The sequence below is a fragment of the Siphateles boraxobius genome, unplaced genomic scaffold (assembly GCF_051911475.1).
Source record: "Siphateles boraxobius isolate OS27281-9 unplaced genomic scaffold, OSU_SipBor_1 25, whole genome shotgun sequence".
NCBI lineage: Eukaryota > Metazoa > Chordata > Actinopteri > Cypriniformes > Leuciscidae > Siphateles > Siphateles boraxobius.
The window spans coordinates 32,106,348-32,126,210 of record NW_027508866.1 but is presented as its reverse complement, the minus strand read 5'-3'; the positions used below and the strand labels follow the sequence as shown (position 1 = coordinate 32,126,210).

The 19,863-nt window shown below is 38.1% G+C and overlaps 1 protein-coding gene across 4 annotated transcripts in view; it reads right to left on the bottom strand.

Annotated features, from left to right (window-relative positions):
- The window catches only part of zcchc9 (zinc finger, CCHC domain containing 9), a 33,244-nt gene that overhangs the window by 2,253 nt on the left and 11,128 nt on the right, over nucleotides 1–19,863 (bottom strand). For 3 of the 4 annotated variants that reach the window (XM_077243540.1, XM_077243542.1, XM_077243541.1), the window contains 3 exons: nucleotides 18,019–18,380; nucleotides 4,315–4,465; nucleotides 4,134–4,226 (listed from right to left, as the gene is read on the bottom strand). In XM_077243540.1, coding sequence (XP_077099655.1) covers nucleotides 4,134–4,226; nucleotides 4,315–4,465; nucleotides 18,019–18,372 — 598 coding nt within the window. In that variant the 5' untranslated portion in view covers nucleotides 18,373–18,380. Of the gene's footprint in view, nucleotides 1–4,133; nucleotides 4,227–4,314; nucleotides 4,466–18,018; nucleotides 18,381–19,559; nucleotides 19,679–19,863 lie in introns of those variants that run through there. The other variant, XM_077243539.1, reaches the window with a different exon arrangement.

The following is a 19,863-nucleotide window of genomic DNA, read 5'->3' as shown; positions in this document are numbered from 1 at the left end:
AATTAATAAACTCTGAACTCTTACTCATTTAAACTTATAAACTCTAAACTCATAAACTCATGAATTCATACACTTATGAATTTTCATAAATTCATACACTTATGAACTTTTAAATTCATAAATAGTTCACCATAGCAACCACCCAGAACACCCTAGCAACTGCCTAGCAACCACCCAAAATACCTTACAACACCCTAGCAAAACCATAACAACCACCCAAAATACCATAGAAGACCCTAGCAACACCATAGCAACCACCCAGAACACCCTAGCAACCACCCAAAATACCTTAAAACACCCTAGCAACACCATAGCAACCACCCAAAATAGCCTAGAACACCCTAACACCATAGCAACCAACCAGCACACCCTAGCAACTGCCTAGCAACCACCCATAACACCCTAGCAACCACCTAAAATACATTAAAACACCCTAGCAACCATCCTAAATAGCGTAGAATACCCTAGCAACCACCCAGAACACCCTAGCAACCACCCAAAATACCCTAGAACACCCTAGCAAACACCCAGAACACCCTAACAACCACCCAAAATACCTTAAAACACCCTAGCAACACCATAGCAACCACCCAAAATACCCTAGAACACCCTAACAACCACCCAAAATACCTTAAAACACCCTAGCAACACCTTAAAACACCCTAGCAACACCATAGCAACCACCCAAAATAACCTAGAACACCCTAGCAACCCCCAGAACACACTAGCAACTGCCTAGCAACCACCCAGAACACCCTAGCAACCACCCGAAATACCTTAAATCACCCTACCAACACCATAGCAACCACCCAAAATACCTTAGAACACCCTAGCAACCACCAGAACACCCTAGCAACTGCCTAGCAACCACACAGAACACCCTAGCAACCACCCAAAATACCTTTAAACATCCTAGCAACACCATAGCAACCACCCAAAAAAGCCTAGAACACCATAGCAACTGCCTAGCAACAACCCAGAACAGCCTAGCAACAACCCAAAAGGTCTTAGAACACCCTAGCAACAACCCAGAACACCCTAGCAACTGCCTAGCAACCACCCAGAACACCCTGGCAACCACCCAAAATACCTTACAACACCCTAGCAACACCATAGCAACCACCCAGAACACCCTAGCAACTAATATAAACTTCAAACTATTTTTAACTTTAAACTAATTTAAACTTCTAACTACTTTTAACTTTAAAATAATTTAAACTTATTTAAACTTCTAACTACTTTTAACTTTAAACTAAATTAGTTTAAAGTTTAAATTAGTTTGAAGTTTAAATTAGTTTAAAGTTTAAATTAGTTAGTTTATAGTTTAAATTAGTTTAAATTAAACTTCTAATTTAAACTATAAACTAATTTAAACTATAAACTACTTTAAACTTCAAACTAATTTACACTTTAAACTAATTTACACTTTAAACTAATGTAAACTTCAAACTACTTTAAACTTCTTTAAACTTTCTGGTCCAAACTTTCACAAGCCAACTTAAAGTTTGTCTCGACAAACTTTTTCTAGTTAAGTTTTGTTTTGTATAAAGCCCTTCTTTAAAGTGAATTTCGTTTTGTATAAATTCTATCTTAATTTTAATCAATGTTTTAAACAATTGCCTGGATTTAATAAATAAGAAGCAAATATAGCAGCCTATAATCAGGACATGGAGGTGCTGACGCGATATAACTTGCATCCCACGTGAACTGGAGCTTGTCTCATAAATGAACAGAATTCTCAGAAATATATCTAAGCTTGAAATGTCTACTTTTAAACAAAACAATTCAAAACGAAAAGAAACAGACAACTCTCTTATAATCCGTATGAAGTGTGCATTTCTCTCTGTAGGCACCTTCACAATACTGCGAAGGTGGCGAGTCAGCATCGTCACTGAAAACACTATTTATTAAGAAACAATTAAAATGTCTCCTTTTTATATTTGACACATTCATAATGATTAGGCTACATTTGCCGGTTCTTTGTGGCAAGCTTTATGCGTCTTCTAACTGATCGAATATCGTGACATCCCTATTTTGTACCGGGCCATTTATGGTTTTTCACATTGTTCAATAAAGTTCTTGGTAAAAAAGAAAAGAAGCTACTGTGCCTAATATTATTGTATACAGCTTGTATTTATAATAAGTCTTCATCTCTGTTTAACAAACGGCTCTTAACCACCAATTACATTAAACTCATAGTTTAGCTAAGGACTTATAGTTTAAAAGTGTATATAACATGGATTTAAAAATAATATGAAACACACAACCATGAATGTTGAAAATATTTTTGTGCATTTATTTAAAATGATTAAAATGCATTTAAAACTGAATTATTTTTTATGTATATAAATATTGTAATCATACAACGTAACTTTTTTTATTAATAAGCTAGTCGATGAAAATGCTTGCATAGCGAATGATACTGTGTGTGTGTCTGTGTGCGTGCGTGCATGCGGACCCGTCGCCAGACCTCAGTCTTAAGGGGGGCATATGAAATGTATGGGGGGCACAATTATTATTAGCCTACAGTATGTAAATTTATAATAATCAACTCTAGTCACCCAGCACGTAATCATCACGTTAAACATATAACCAACAGCAATATGACCAGGTAGCCTAGCCTACACCACATTACACAGAAGCAATGTTATGAATATCCATTAAACACTTGACTACACAACATATGAGATGTAACACTAGAAGCATCTCTCAAACATTGCATTTTAAAGCAGTCAACAGAGGGATATGCATTGCCATGACACACACACACACACACACACACACACACACACTCTGAGTGGAGGCAGCGCTGTCCTCTCTCCAGTCCCAGTAACTTACAGCGGGAGGAAGCGTTTCTCCGAGCAGAACCTCCTCATCAAAGTATCATTCCACTCGGAAGGAACTGAAGCGAGTAAGCCGGCGAAAACTCGTTTTGAAACAGCTTTCAAAAATACGCGGTAACTGTTGAGCGGCTTAGTTGTTTGTCACGTACGTAGCTTAACGTTCTTTAAGGCCGTTGCAGTGTAGATTCCCATCAATCAAACTAAATTACACCATTGTTTCTTTATATTTTTAAATATTTTAATGATAAAGAATGCAACATTAATGCAACACAGAATTAGCAACTTTGATAATATTAAAATTAAATTAAAATTAAATTATCTGTGCCTCAAGTGGGGGGGGCACAATATTTTTGGGGGCAGGGCCGGCCCCCTATGGCACGCCCATAGCGACGGGTCTGCGTACATGCATGTGAGCGAGAGAGAACAGGGGTCAGCTGACAGCACTGCGAGGGTAACAAGCTTACTAACACCGCTCACAGTGTTGTCAGCTGCACCCATAGACAGTAAAAGAAAGGCTGCACACCGTTCCTCACTGCACTTCCTGTGGGAATGATAAATAACCTGTTCCGCTCAGTGCTAGCTGTTAGCCAGTCATAGCGGTCATAGTTACCCTCAGTGAAGTGCCACACAAAACCTTTTCCGGCCTTGGTCAGGCCATCCAGCTTAGGTGTAGATCTTCCTTTTTAAATGATCTCTTTCTTCTCTCCAAACAAACGCCTTGAAAAAGGCACACGAAGGAGATCGTCAACTGGACCGGTAAGAGGTGTGAAGGCAGTGGCCATAGATCAGTTCATTGACATTGCTCACAACCCGCCAACATTTCAAAAGGTTGATGACATAAGCGGGGGCTAGCGCCGACACATCACTGGGCCCTGAGGGCGTTCTGTCACTGCGCATCGAAATTTGATTGGCTAATGATACACGTCAGTCAAAGTTATGATCAAATGGGAAATGGCAGCTTCAACGGCAGGGTAGCTATACTTCTAGTGCTGGTCCACGGAGCTGTGATGCGTTTAGATGACCATATGGAAAATCCAGCTCAGCCTCACAAAAAATAACCATATTCTTTATGGAAATATAATCGTAAAAATGAAAAATATATATTTTACATATTGTATTATATTTTAGATTCTGACAGGGCCAGCAGAGAAGGCCCTGATGGCCCTGACAGCCCACCTCTGAGTATAAACTATCAATCAGAAGACAGAAGATTGTTTACAACAGTTTCAGGAAACTTCCAAATATGCTTATCAGAAATGATACTAGGCTTTATAGGGTTAAACCACTGACCTGCAGCATACAGTCCTTTTGGGTTGTCAGGGCAGGCTTTGGACAGATGACCAGTCTGACCACAGATAAAACATTTGGCATATGGGTAATTACCTAGAAAACAGAAACATTCCTTTGATAAATCATAGCAGGTTTGATATTTCATACATTTTGGGTGCATGACATCTCATTTGACTCGTACCCATGGCAGGATCCACTTTAGCGCGACATCTCTGGATCTCATGTTCAGTGGAACCACAGCGATAACAAATACCGCGGCCCATCTCTTCATCGTTATCTGCTTCAGGGCAGTCGGCGAGCCCGTGACCAGGCTTCCTGCAGTTAAAGCAGATCTACAACCAAAATGTGAGAGTATATGTAGAAAAGTTTGTTTCTACCACAGAATAAAAAGGTATTTATGACATTTTTTCTCACAACTCTGTCTTTTTTCCCCTCAGAATTCTGAGAAAATTTTTTTAAAAAAAGAGACAAAATTGCGAGATGTAAGCACAGATTTTTTTTTTCTGCCAAAAAAAAAAAAAAAAAAGTAATTGCGACATCACAATTTTGAAGATAAAAGTCTGAATTGTGAAATATAAACTCAGAATTTGCATGAAAAAATGTCTGAATTGTGTGATGTACTACAGAGCCCCGCACATAAGCAGGACAAAAAATATCCCCATGAGTTACTAATTGGTCAGAACGTTCTACCATTTCATTTCCTCAAATTAAGTAGATCATGCGTACAACATCATTCATTCCCTTGTTTTACTAAATCGTGGCCACGTAGTAATTCATTCCAACACCATTTTCAACTAAAAACTCTTTCTGCATTTTGGCAGTTCATTTACATGACAACAGCGTTTTCGGGGCCTGAAAAAGCAAACTTTTAAAAAAGGTTTCCAAAGTGCACGTTTTTTTAAAGCGATACCATTATTGTTTCCTTATAGACTACAAAATTGTGAATATGTGAAAATGGTGACGTCGTGCATGTGTAATATTTGTTCAGTCTATAGGCGCACAGTGTTTCTTTACGAAGTGACAGCACCATCTACTGGCCTGTCAGCAGAATAAAGCATTTTGATCATTTCACGGTTTTGAGCTAACGGGATCGTTTTGACAATATTGTTGTATGTACACACAAACACATTTTTGTGCATTGTTGCCAAGTAAACATATCCTTAGTTAACCCTTAAATGCCTGAGTGTTTCGCTCATCATTATTACATATTTAATTTTGATCGCAGACAGCTTCTTCAGATCCACCTAGGCCTGTCGCGATAGTCAATAAATCAATTAATCGCACGATAAAAAAAATGAGCTCGATAATTTTTCCGGTCGCAATAATTTCCATTTGCATACTTGTTTGTTTTCCTCGTTTCTCTCTCTACCAAAGAGACTGGATGACAACTCTCGGTGAATCCTCGTCAGTTGCAAGCATAGGCGGTTGCAAGGTCTTTTGTGTGGGGAAGCGGCGCTTGTCAGTCACATGGCTATCGAAAGCCAAATGGTTCAGAATTCATGTGCATTTGATCGCCGTATAAATATTAAAACGCCGTCTTCATAACGCCGCGAGGCGTTAAATAAGCGCCGTCAGGTGATAGGTTAACGTCACATGCCGCCACGCGTTAAAATAATGCCACTCCCCGATAGATGTTAAATTGACACCACACGCCACTCAAAATGCAGATTTGTGAGCTCATCTACATGGCCCCTCCTCTTCTGAGTTTGAGAACTCTACGGCAAGTCGGAGAAGACAACCCAGTTTGGAATAGCGCGAAAATGGCAAGAATTTGTTTTGCGGTGTAAACACACTGTAAATGACTATGTAAATTAATTTTGTTCAAGAAAAAATAAAAAAACAAGAGCTTAAGATCCAGCGCAGCACCAGATGTAGTCTGGCTCGCCCCTCCCATTATCAGAGACAAGAAAAAAGTCTGTAGAGTCAAATAATTTCGGACGTCTAACTGCGATTAGGGATAGCATAAATGCCCAGCTAATTTGCGCATAAATGTCCCTAGATTTCCCTTTATGCGATCCCTTAAATTCATTCATTAAATTATTTTTAAATTATATATATAACAAAGATCGGGAGGAGCACGTTCAGATAATCAACCAAATCAACACGGAATGAGTTAATCAACTCACTGAGTGCGATAGGATTGAGTAAGCCGTTTGGCTTATATTAATGTCGCTGTCTTCACAAAGTGCTGAAATGTCAATCATACAGTATCATCATAACATAGCCTAGTCAAGAAAAGAAGACCCAAAAGCGGGAATTTGTAGCAAATCAAACTTTATTTTTATGGGTTGGCCTGTCTGAGTGTGCGACTCCCGGCCTAATGGTGTCACGCATTAGCCTAAATAATTTGTGACATTAAGCATTTAAGTTAACTGAAATAAAGCTAAAATTAGGCTAAATATAATGGGCCTTTAAATTATGGGCATATATATTAATTAACCCTTTGATGCGCCAGCTATGGATACCCCTTCTAATGCGCAACATGGGTCTAAAAAGACCCGTATTCATTTCCTATATTATTTCAGTCATGGCCGAATGTTTCTTTGCTGAATCTTTAAAATATATGTATTTTATCATTTGTTATTCCAGGTATTGATTAAATATTTTGTTTTTGATTTCCACAAATCATTATGTTTATGTTTCCTTTCTTACTTTATAAACAAACACAGTTTTTGTATTTCTACATCAATTTTACATACACGGGTCTAAAATGACCCGTATTCATTTCCTATGTTATTTCAATCATGGCTGAGTGTTTCTTGGCTGAATCTTTAAAATATGTATTTTATCATTTGTTATTCCAGGTATTCATTAAATATCTTTGTTTTTGATTTCCACAAATCATTATGTTTATGTTTCCTTTCTTACTTTATAAACAATCACAGTTTTGTATTTCTACATCAATTTTACATACACAGGTCTAAAATGACGGTATTCATTTCCTATGTTATTTCAGGTGGCTTTGACAGTTACAGATTTTAAAATCAAAAAGGCGGGGGAAAAAAGGACCCTAAACTCTTAACACATCAAACCATTTCAGCATAATGGCTTATTCAAGACTATACAGTTCTTAATAGAAATTTTAGGCCTATTACATGTAAATAAGCTTTAAAGGGGCATTCGGCAACTATTCCAACTTAATAAAACCGTTTAGAAATCATTTTGATGGTTTAATAACCTGTTCTGGTGAGAATGGTGACTTTCCCTGCTCCCCCCAACGTTCCTAGGCAGAAAACCAACCTTGCAACATGGGGACTAACGTCCCAGTAAGATGGAAACAGGAAGTCTTGTGAGAAGCGAGAACGAGCGAGAAACACAAACTGCTTTATGGCAATTCGACATAAACCCACAGGCCGCCCTCAATGTGTATGATGTATTACCCACCTTGGTAGACATAGCTCCACACGATAAAGTTGGCCGGCTCCACACGATAAAGTTGGCCGGCTCCGATAATAACAAATGCACATGAGCAGCGGTAGAAAGGGGGAGGAGGGTGCCGCAAGTGAGTTTTTTTTTTACAACATTGTTGTGAAATACATGTCCCACAGCTGTAGGGGGAGCTCGTTGAGAAAACATGCGACAACAAAAGTGAAAATCAGCGAAGAAATAGCTAGGTTGCTGAGTTCCCCTTTAAAATCTTTTTTTAGTGTAGCTAACATTAGCTAGCTAGAATAGAATATGTCAACAGCTAGCTAGCTAATAGTATTGGATATGATTCTCTTTCTCACAAGTAATCTCTCACTAGGATTTCATGGTCAAGGTAACCATAGCCTAATATTCAAATGTTATGTCCAGTTATCTTTTACAAAATATCAAATATTTTTTGTGGTTAAAATAAAATAAGACTTGCATCAAATATACAAAAGCAGCTGTGTTGAGTGGTGAAATGTGTGGCAGGTGAATAGTATTATGTAATACTATAGTAATAGTATTTATGCAGTAAATATGTTCCTACTTGCAAATATCAAAGGTTTCTATATGGGTCATTTTTGACCCATGTATGTAAAATTGATGTAGAAATACAAAAACTGTGTTTGTATATAAAGTAAGAAAGGAAACATAAATATAAATATTTAATGAATATCTGGAATAACAAATGATAAAATACATATATTTTAAAGATTCAGCGAAGAAACACTCAGCCATGACTGAAATGACATAGGAAATGAATACGGGTCTTTTTAGACCCATGTTGCGCATTAGAAGGGTTGCGATACAAAAACTATTTTTATTCAAAAAGTAAGAAAGTAAAAATAAAAATAAGGATTTGTGATGATCAAAAACAAGTTCATTGAGGAATACTGAATGATGAAATTAATTTCTTGCAAAGATATAGAAAATTAAAACTCAGTCGGGTCTATCTAGACCCATGTTGTGGATCAAAGGGTTAAAAAAATTAACAAAAATTAGAAATGTTGCCTTGCAGACTGAAATAAGATGAATTTGAAGCTCTAAAATTCTGAAATGGAAGCTCTAAAATTCTGAAATGGAAAGAAATAAAAAACTAAACTTAAATATTACTAAATTATATATTAGGCATGTGCCGGTATCAAATTTTCATGCTGCGATTAATTGATTGAGCTTTTATCACGGTATACGGTATTATCACAATATTTTAATTGCACAAGAGAAACAGACGGATTGGGGGTATCTAAAAAAAACTTGAATCACAATGTGTAATTGTGATTGTCAAAACATTAATTTTATTTTTTAGTGACAACATGTTATAATGTTTACATGGTACAGTTACTGAGGCTACTGTTTGTATTATTGCTTAACACAATTTTCATGATTTCAATTAAATTCTTGGATTTAATTTCAATCTTGATTCAATATTGACTCATTTGGATAAATATTAGGTAGGCTACAGTAGATAGCCTGCATTTAATTTTTTCTCAAGAAAAAATATATCTCACATAATGCTGTAAACATACAGAGAGAAATTAAATATAATGCATACAATATAAATATAATAATAATATAAATATAAAAATGTAATATGCCGTAATTTTCATTATAATAACAATTATATAATGACAAGTAAACATATATTAAAATATGTAATATAGTGCACATATTTAGCAAAATACTCCTCTCTATAGCTATTTTCTTATAGTCAACTAACATTAAATGGCTTTCCTGAGGTAAATGAAACGTTCTGTGACATAATTATTCTCCTGCAGTGTTATTGACCTCTTTCCGTGGTTGAAAAACACTGATTGATCGAAAGTACGTATACCTTTCGGTGGGTTGTACTGTATCTTTAATAAAAAGTAACAGATGATCTGTTTACTTGAACTGAGGCGCGCGATCTGTCACGTCATTTACAAGCACCAAAACAGTATTTATTGTCTGAATTTCGTTATAAAACCTGAGAGCTGATATTTTTTTCATATCAAAAGTAACCTGCTCTGTCTAGTCTGTCGGTGTCAGTGTCCTCTTTGCTCCGCGATTTTTCTCTGGGTGAGAAAATGGATGTGTGGCGCGAGACCGTGTGAAAGTGTCAATTGCGTGAGTCTCAAGCTGCTGAATGCGTGAGAGTTGGCAGCCATGCGGGGGATAAATAGTCGGCAGCGTTCTTCCTTCCGCCGTGCTTCTTTTCCATGTGAGTATTGTTTACATTAGACTAGAGTGCACACTGCATTCACACAGTGCTTATACATGTGATGTGGGGATTGTTTACATCAAAGTGCGCACGTGTTTTGCGCAGCATATACGCATTGTTTTTTTAAGCGGTTGATGGAAAATAAGCTGATGCGCGTTCTAAAAATCTAAATTCGGATCTATTATTTTTCACGGTATTTCGAAGTCCCCGCGATAACAATATCGTGCATATTCATTACCGCGATTTATCGCATTACCGAATACCGGCACATGTCTATTATATATAGGCCTAAATAATTAAATATAGCCTAAATAGCAATTTTAATTTAAAAATTTTTTAATGACAAAAGCACATAACAAAATTGCTTCAAATTAAACTAAAATTACCACGAAAAATAAAACTAGAACTAATTCAAAATCAAGATATAAATAAATAGATAAAACTAAATTAAAAATAACTGCAGGTCTCCGCAGTCACGTAGCCTAAATGAAAACTATGAAAGCCGTGTGACCGGCCAACTGATAAAAAAAAATATATATATATATTTGAAAAATAAAATAAATTAAAGAAATTAGTCTCTGATCTCTGATTCCTCATTGGCTATCAGCCTGGCCGTTGTTGTCATTACAATGCACGGACCAGTACAGCTTTGACACTTTGACAACTAAGTTGTTCCAGAGACTCTTTAGAGACCAGAAACAATATAATTTATATTCCTTTTAATATAATATAATTGTATTATAACTCAAATTATAATATACATTATATTGTAATCGCCAAACAGAGCATTCATTGGAGAAGTGTGACATTTAATCCTTACAATTCGATTTCATTGGCCTGCTACCCAGTGCCAAAAGGGGAGGGGATGTGCTTTTATTTTTTGCCTTTACAAAAACAGAACCAGAAGTGTGGCACAGGTAATAGCAAACCAAATCATCCTTAACTGGGACGCACCAGCTAAAATTGAATCTGATCAGAGAAGTAAATTTACAAGGAGGGTGTGAACAGAAGTATCACAGCCTTTTGCATGTCACAAGAGATCTGCACTTGTGTGAATGACACCACAAAAAATCAAATGCTAAGCAGGCAACACCGAAACAGGTGAACTAATTTCTGCCCAGAGATCTGACTGTAAAGAGAGCAACTTTGAAATAAAGATATGAGTGAGAAAAACTCTGGTTAATCCAGAAAATTTCCAGAAAATGAGATTCTCTCTGCATTTGTTTCTGTCTCAGGTGTATTACTGCAATTCCTTGAAGGACGGATGCCAGGATGGGCCGGACCCAACCTGCATCAGAGCCAGGACAGCAGGATTGTTAGAACATAACCTGAGACTTGGGAGATGGGTGAAAAGACACTTCAAGAGGCCATCAACATCTCACAATAGCACATCACTATATAAGCATGGCCTCCCAGTATACAACTGGAACTAAATTTACAACAATTATTATAGGTTAGATTCCACCCATCTCCTAGACACGAACACTGAACACACTCCTCCATCACTACACCCTCACCTCATCATCAACTGGAATAGATCAAATCTATCCAGGCTGAACACTACACATCATAAGACGATCACCTCACTACAGACCTATTGTACATCTTCACACACTAACAGATCCGGATAGCTTCACACATATAGGATGGTAAAGCTGATCCAATGATGACAGTCTAACAGAGACGCACATAGCATACGCTATTCACAACACTGCACGATAATGCAAATTATAAGCAGAGACAGACCTGCTATTCAATTTTCAAAATGTTAAAATTTTCTGATTGTTGTTAGGGTGGTTGGAAAATCGGAGGGCCCCTGATTTCTCAACATACCACTAATAACAGAAACATCCTAAAAAAACGGATAGATCTGAAGTGTGAGCGCTTCAATCAATTACAAAATTTACAATTTAACCTGTCATTGACTGTAACTTGGCCAGCAAAGACACACACACAACATTCTTTCATAGCCAGAACACGCTCACTCACACTCACACAACTGCTGCAAGGAATGAACCTACATTATTGAATGACTAAGCATGTCCCAAGTCACTTCTTATGTCTGCATAGGTGACTTGCATTAGAAGATTCCTGAACAAACACAGTGATATATGTGTATATGTGTGTACTTCATAATTTTTGATAGATTCTATGGATGAATAAATAATGTAATAATATTCAATTTGATTGTTTAGATTACACTGACCTCTTGCTGCGTTTCCTTTAAATGATTCAGACCAAGAATATTTACTACCATTTAACTTCATCACAGTGGTAATGGAGAATTGGATATTTAAAATGAGATCACCTTACCATTCAGGACCTTTTAGAACCATTTGAGACCAGATGTACCAATCGCACTTGCTGACATGAACCCATCCATTGTTTTGTTTTTGTTTTGTTGCATTATGTGTTCGTTTGCATTTCCTTACGGCTTCAAGTTCACAAGTGCTCAATCGTGAAGTGGATATTTAAGACGATTTTCAGGTGTCTCACACGAAGCAGTGTGGAACCAAGGAGAACGCCTTCATCCATCGAGGTCTGCCCAGACAACCGCACCGCTGAAGGTGACAGGATTGGTCAAGAGGGTCAGATTATCGTCATGGGGAAGGTGCCAGAGAAGCAGAAATTTCTCTATGAAGGAATGACACGTCGACTGAATAAGTCACAAAGGTCCAGATTGACTATGAACTTTGCTCACATTCTAGGCTGAAACGCAAGAAGAGAACCTGAACGCATTCATCCACCTGCTGAACTCAAGCCACATACACCTGGTGAGACCAGGCGTTCTGCAGGTGAACACAGCCCTCTGAAAGCTTCTACAGATGCTAACATTGCAAAGACAATTTTTGAGTTGTGTCTCAAGGATTACAACAACCGTCTTACTGTGACCACGCAAGTGTTCATCTGAATTTGACCCACGTGGTCAAGAGGCCAATCTGTAAGACTGGAAAAACTGTTTTCTCAGAGAGTGGCCCTCTCTTAAAGTCCTTCCAAAGGAAATTAACATTTGTACTCCCCCTCATGCACTATTGAGACGAAGGTCTCACCTCCCTCATCCTAATCTACATTTCTCTCCCCCATTCTTCATCCTGGCAGAGATCTCCCAAACTCACACAAGAATCGAAATGGTTTAATGTGAATGATTATCATCGAGTTTTATACATGTTTGGTATTATTTGAAATGTCTCGGTGCGACTGGTACAAATGCCTCATTCCCAAAGAAGTAAACCAAAAGGTAATAAAGTTCTTAGGAAGTTTAGAAATATCTTCCACACTGGAGGGTGTGTCTTTGAGTCAACACCTTCTGACCATTTGACTGAATGCTAATTTTCCACTGCTAGCAAATGGTGACTTACAGGTAAACTTCCACTGTGAATGATGTTTAGATTTGAAATGAGGTCTGGGTATATAATGAAACGCAGCGAGAGCTCGGGGCCTTTTCTGCATTTAAGATCGGCCCGTGAGGCTGAGAGTTGCGAGACTCTCAGCCTCACACATTTCTTGTTGGGTAAACTTTTTCCTCTTTGTTCTAGAGCATTTGATGTTTTGTAGGGGTGCTCCGATCAGGATTTTTGGGGCCGATCACCGATTACTGGAAGGTGTATCACCCGATACCGATCACCGATTACACGGTCTATTTGAAGCCTTCTATTTATCATGTAGCATTATTTATTAAACTATATTTAACAACAACGTACATTAATTATTACAATTAATAGAAGACAATGTATCATGAATTGACACGTCCAGCATATTAACTTATCAGCCTGTGCTTGGTTATTGAGAACAGCGTAGGGCTTGACAAATACCACTTTCCTGTAGAATATAAAATAAATAAAAATAAAAACAGAACATCTGAGTCTTTAAATTTAGCTAGACTACTTTAAACTAAAAACTGCAACAAAAAAGGCTATAGCAAAAATAATGTTGAGTCAGTCAGCCATCAGTTTTTCTAATACACTATAATAAGTTCACAGCAACAAAAAATACAAATAACTAACAACTTCCATATCTGTATTTATCTATAACTTTGCTTTTTTCTGGATGCTCAGTCAGATTTTGTGGGCATTTAGAGAGGAAGAGTGAGGTAGAGAAAGAGAGAGTGGGGATAGAGATTATTAGATTAATTTCTCTCCAAAAGCTTACTTGTTTAATATTAAACATCAATATTTTTTTATTTTTTTTGCAAGAACCCTTGCAAAATTATTTTAAACAGACTAAGAAAGCCACCAAACTGGTCACATCTATGGTTAGATTGATTTGTTTAGATCCAGTGAAGTCGTGTCCCACCACTTTTTCTAAGGATCGATATTGTACCCCACCATTTTTTTTTTAACATTAAGTCACGGATGTACCTAATACAAACAAATAAAACATTTCCAGTCAACTAGCAGAGCATTAATTAAGTTCGCTATTAAAGAAATCTAGCGCTAAAATGTGGTGTTGTTTTTTTGAAAATCAAGCTGAGCGCTCGTTGCCGCGTCTATCAGTGTCATGGAAACAGTGTTGTGGCTCGTGCAGTCTTCACTCGGTTCAATCCATTACCGTTGCGGACTCTATTAATTCCGGTGAAATCGCAAAATAAAATGCACACAAACGTGTCCCTGCTTGATATAGACTGTAACCACTGATGAACATATTCAGTTTTGATGAGAGAAAAAAAACTATACGCGTGCGGATTCGAACCCGTAACCTCTGACACGCTTGGCAAAAGCTGTACCACTAGACCATTTAAGAACTCAAACGTCATTTGGGGATCGATGGATTTAGTTACGGATTAAGCAGAGAGGCTGCAGTTTGACAAGCGGCAGCAGCATGGTACACACATTGCAGATTGATTGCTAATGAATTGTCTTTTTCACACACCTTGTAGAATTGCCGGTGAAGCCATTTTTATCAGGGCATAAAAAATTGTCTCGCGAGTTTTGCGTCATCTGATCGGCTTTTCTGGATCGGCCTTTATAGAGACCGCCGATCACAAATCCCAAAGCAATTATCGGCCGATTATGATCGGCGACCGATCAATCGGAGCACCCTTAATGTTTTGCATTGATTATCTTTGAATTGGTTATTAAATTGTAATGATAGACTTACCTGACATATTAAATTGTGATATTTGATTATTCTAATTGACTTTGACATTATTTTCATTCAAGAGTTTAAAAGAATAGTAAAACATTCCCTCACATTTAATAATGCACAGATATCATTAAAACCCTTTTCATTTATGGAGTCAGATGAAATAACGAGAAAATACATATGAGAAAATGTATTGCATTTAAACAAAAATAGTTTGCCACGAGAAAAGACAGTAACACACAGAGACCTTCACCGCTAATTCGAATACCGCCATTGGATCGAGTTAGACGGCCCTACACACTCGCAGAATCACAAACCTGCATTTCTGAATTTGAAATTATTATAAGATGTAAACTGCAAATTCCAAAAACAGGTCATTGTGCTATAAAAGAAATGTTTTTTCCAGAAAATGTTTGCCTTGTGCTGCAAAGTGCATTTGTTATACATCTCAGTTGATTTGGGCTCAAAACACAAAATGGGCAGAGAGTTAATGATGAAAGACATCAGGCCCTGGATTATCAGAGTAAAAAGCGAGTGCAGTCATTTACAGTGTGTTTACACCGCAAAACAAATCCTATCCTTGCCATTTTCGTGCGCTTCCAAACTGGATTGTCTTCTCCGACTTGCCGTAGAGTCCTCAAACTCAGAAGAGGAGGGGCCATGTAGATGAGCTCACAAATCTGCATTTTGAGTGGCGTGTGTGCGGATATTTAAAATGTTTTCCGTTTTCAGTGTTAAATAGTCTTTAGAAATAAAAGTTTATTGATCTTTGAAAAGGTGTACCTGCACTATCATGCCATTATCATTATTTTAGATGAAAATGATCTCAGAACGACAATATTATCGTTTATTATCAATATTATCGTTTATCGCAATAATTTCTTGGACAATTTATCATCCAGCAAAATTTGTTATCGTGACAGGCCTAGATCCACCATCAAGTGCAGAATAAAGGTGAATTACACTTATTCGATTATTGTTGTGCAGTAAAAATATAAATGTACTTACACTGGTACACACCTCGGGTCATTAGCGACCCTATACTTTTTTTTTTTTTTTTTTTTTACAAAAAATTAATGGTAAAACAGGACTCAATTTTATTTATTTTCTTGTTATATTGTTAAGAATGAATTGATTAAAGAATACTAAAAAGGATGTCTAAATTAAAAATTAATTAGGAGGAGGGTAGACATCCGGGGTCTCTAAAGACCGTAAGTATGTGTTTAAGGGTTAAATCAAAATGTGGGAATAAATTGGTACAACGTGGCCATGATTTACTAAAACGAGAGAGCAAATGATATATTCCACGTAATGTGCAGGGCTCCGTAGATATATCAGGGTTTCCCATACGTTAATTTATTTGTGGCAGCCCGCCACAATATCAACGCTGACCGCCACACATTGATTTAAAAAATGTAAAAAAAAAAAAATTTTTTTACTAAGCCTCTTTAAAATCGTATTTGATTGTGGATTTGTGATTTGTGGCGTAGCGCATTCGCGCAGCATACAGGCCGTTTCATAGTCAACGCATCGGTACGCATACGCGTCCACAACGCTACGCATCGCTATGCTTCGGCCGCCATTATGCATCGATGCGTAGCCAAATGTGTCGTCCTAGTTTTTGATACGCGACGCACCAATGCACGCAATACTATGCGTTGTCGATGGGGGCGACATTGCAAGTATTGTAAATTAATCCAAGTATATTATGTTTACAGAAGGTGGTTTGAATACAATGGCGGGCGAAGAGGAAAATTATGCGAGCTTATACGTATACATCCGCATTTATATGACAGTTCATCGCAATTACACTCCAATAAAATGTCTCTCCTCGTCCAGGCTTCGCATGAGAAGCACCAGAGACACAAACTCCCCATCCTGATCTCTTCTTAGGTTTAAAGGGCGAACATACCATGGAACATACCACCGCCTATCTCTGCGCTGCCTTTGTTGCCGCCGATGTAAAATCATAGACAGTAAAAGAAAGTGTAAAATTAGCAATATGCACTCCTCTTCAGTTGTCATTTTGATCTGAATATCAACCGACTCTACTACCCCCTGTTGCGTGAGTGGTGTATTGCAGATCACGCATCGCCCGTGACGCTTGCGTCTGCTTGCGTCCACCGTTTAGACCAGTGGTTCTCAACTCCAGTCCTCGGGACCCACTGCTCTGCACATTTTGTGTGTCTCTCTTATCTGACACACTCAGTTCAGATCAAGGAGTCTCTCCTAACGAGCTGGTGATCTGAATCAGGTGTGTTAAATAAGGAGACATAAAAAATGTGCAGAGCAGTGGGTCCCGAGGACTGGAATTGAGAACCACTGGTTTAAACTATGAAATGGAGCGCTTCGCTCACGTTGCTTGCTCGCGTTGACTATGTAACGGCCGTACCTCTCACTCGTGCCTCTTACGCTCTCTCTCCCTCAAGCCTTGTTTATACTTTCGTCTGGCTCTGCAGCACAAGCCTCCGCTGCCTGTGCGCGCACCTCCCCAAACGGACGAGGAGTTTATACTTGACGCGCTCGCCGTTGTACTATTCTTTGAAACGACAGGAGGCGACTCAGAGTAATTGCCCTCTAAACCACCATGAATCAGCGGTGAGAAGTAAGGTGCACAGGTGAATGTTTATTTTAGTACACTTCACCAAAACCACATTACAAAAGAACAGTGTAGGCTAAAGCAGTAAACCTTGAGATTATTAGACTACTTGTTACATTAGAACAAAAAAAATGAATCTGAGAACATAGCCTTTACTAAACTAAATTAACAATAACTAAGCTACATATTTTCTAAATTCACTAAACATTTTCATTTAGTTTCGGATTTTTTTTTTATAAAACATGGACCATAATTTAAAGGGCTTATGTCTGCTATTGTTGGCTCATTTTGTAAATTTAAGCAACTACTAGACGCACAAACTGGGTGCCGGCGTGATAAGACATATGTGCTCGGCCAGATTCGGCTCGAAGTCGTGCATCTTCGGATGCGGCGCCGCGCGCGATGTTAAAAAAAGTGCCGCGCACACCGCCAGGCGAAATGGGGTCTTGCGCTCCCAACGCGCACGAATGCAATGACGTCATTTTTGCCGCACGCACCTTCGCGCTCGTGCGGATGCGTCGAGTATAAACAAGGCTTCACGCGCTCTCTTTATAGTAATCACATATCTACAGTCATGTTAGATGCATTTAAATCCTCACCATATTATTCTTTTTAACGTTTTGCCTCTTTATCCGTCTGTGCTCTCGTCGTCCGTCTTTCTTCAGTGCAGTTGCCACGTCTTCTCTCAGGTCCCGGTCTGCCGGGGTCTTTTTCTGCAGCTCCTGACCGGTCTGCTTTAAATACTCCATAAACCCATTCACGTCATCAATGTCATGCTCTAAGTTCTTCCTTTTCGGGTTGGGTATTGTTCCGCCTGCTCCTCGCTGGATGTGTCGACCACTGCCTCTAGTTCCTGATTCTCCAGCATTCCTATTCGCTTTCAGCTGCTTCCATGGTGTGGCATCGGCTGCTTTGTTTTTATGGACGTTGTTTGCTCTGGCCCACCTCGTCATTTTGAGTTCTGTTAGAATGAGAGAATATGTTCATGATCAGACACTAAAACCCTCATGCTGTGTTCTGGACATTTTGACCCTGAGATTTTCTTTTTCCCAAAAATGCTAGTCAATGTTATTGAATTGGAATAAAACTTACAGATTTTGCTCACACAGGGTATTAACAACTTCCCGACGAATTTGACAATTTTTGTGTTTTTGGTTGTTCTCTTGTTATGCCATGTTATCACCATATTAAATTGATAGTCCACCCAAAAGTGAAAATTGTGTCATTTACTCACCCTCAAGTTGTTCCAAACCTGCACGAGTTCCCATTGACTTAACAATACTATGGAAGTCAATGGGTGCCGCATCAACTGTGGGTATCAACATTCTTCAAAATATATTCTTTTGTGTTCAGCAAAAAAAAAAAAATGTATACAGGTTTGGAACAATTTGAGGGCGAGTTTTTTTTTAGGTGAACTATCCCTTTAATAAACTTGAATGAACTTTTTCACTCAAGAAATGTGGTGCATAGGACCAATGAGGCAATGTCAATCAATTCCAAAAAGAAAAACAAAACCTGTGCTAATGAAAAGAAAACCAGTCGGCAAACCCAGAAAAGATATCATAGAATATTTAAAATAATATATTAGTATAAATTAATATAACCATAGTTTCTGCCAAAATACCAGTCACTTCACTAACAAAAAAATTCAAAATGCACCCTGGGGACTATACAAATGCCATGGCAATATCATTTGTTCAACACAAAAGTGCTTTGAAATTATTAGGCTACATCTTAAAACAGAAACGAATCTATTGTGATTTACAGTAACAATAACGGCAATTAAAATGGTACTTTGACAGATACTATTGTCACCATGGTTACATTTTACATGTTGAATAATAAGGGATGTTTCCGATGCCTCGCATAATAGTCATGAATAATCACAAGTAAGGAACTTATTACTGTAAAATAACCGTTGTTTTACATAGTAGAACATATTCCGGCAGCTGACGCATTATAAAACATCCCTGCCTGGCGTGGACATATATCTTGCAATAGAGGGAATGCGCGTGACGTCACCGTCAGGTGGAGCGATTGAGGCCACGCGAACTGAGTGGCAAAAAGACTGAGCGACAGTCTGAGATAAATATATCTCTTGTAATAAACTAAATAAAATTAATAACTTGTACACGCTCACCGCACAAGAAGATTTTCAGATATCAGCTGTCAGCAACAAAACACCGCTCGACGCTCACGTGTTTATTATTACTGCGTCTCACCAATAAATGCATCCGGAATGAAACTACAACCTAAGCGTTATTGGTTCCACCAGTCATTGTGATCGGCGACACTGAAGTTCATTGCATTAATTGTCAATCATGAGCCTCAGGTGGCTGAATACTTTGCAAATCCAGGACGTGTTTGAAAGGACACGGTTGTCTAGTCGCTTCATAGGATATTTCCCTCCATCCAAAATTTAGTAGCTGCTAGAAATGCTGTTT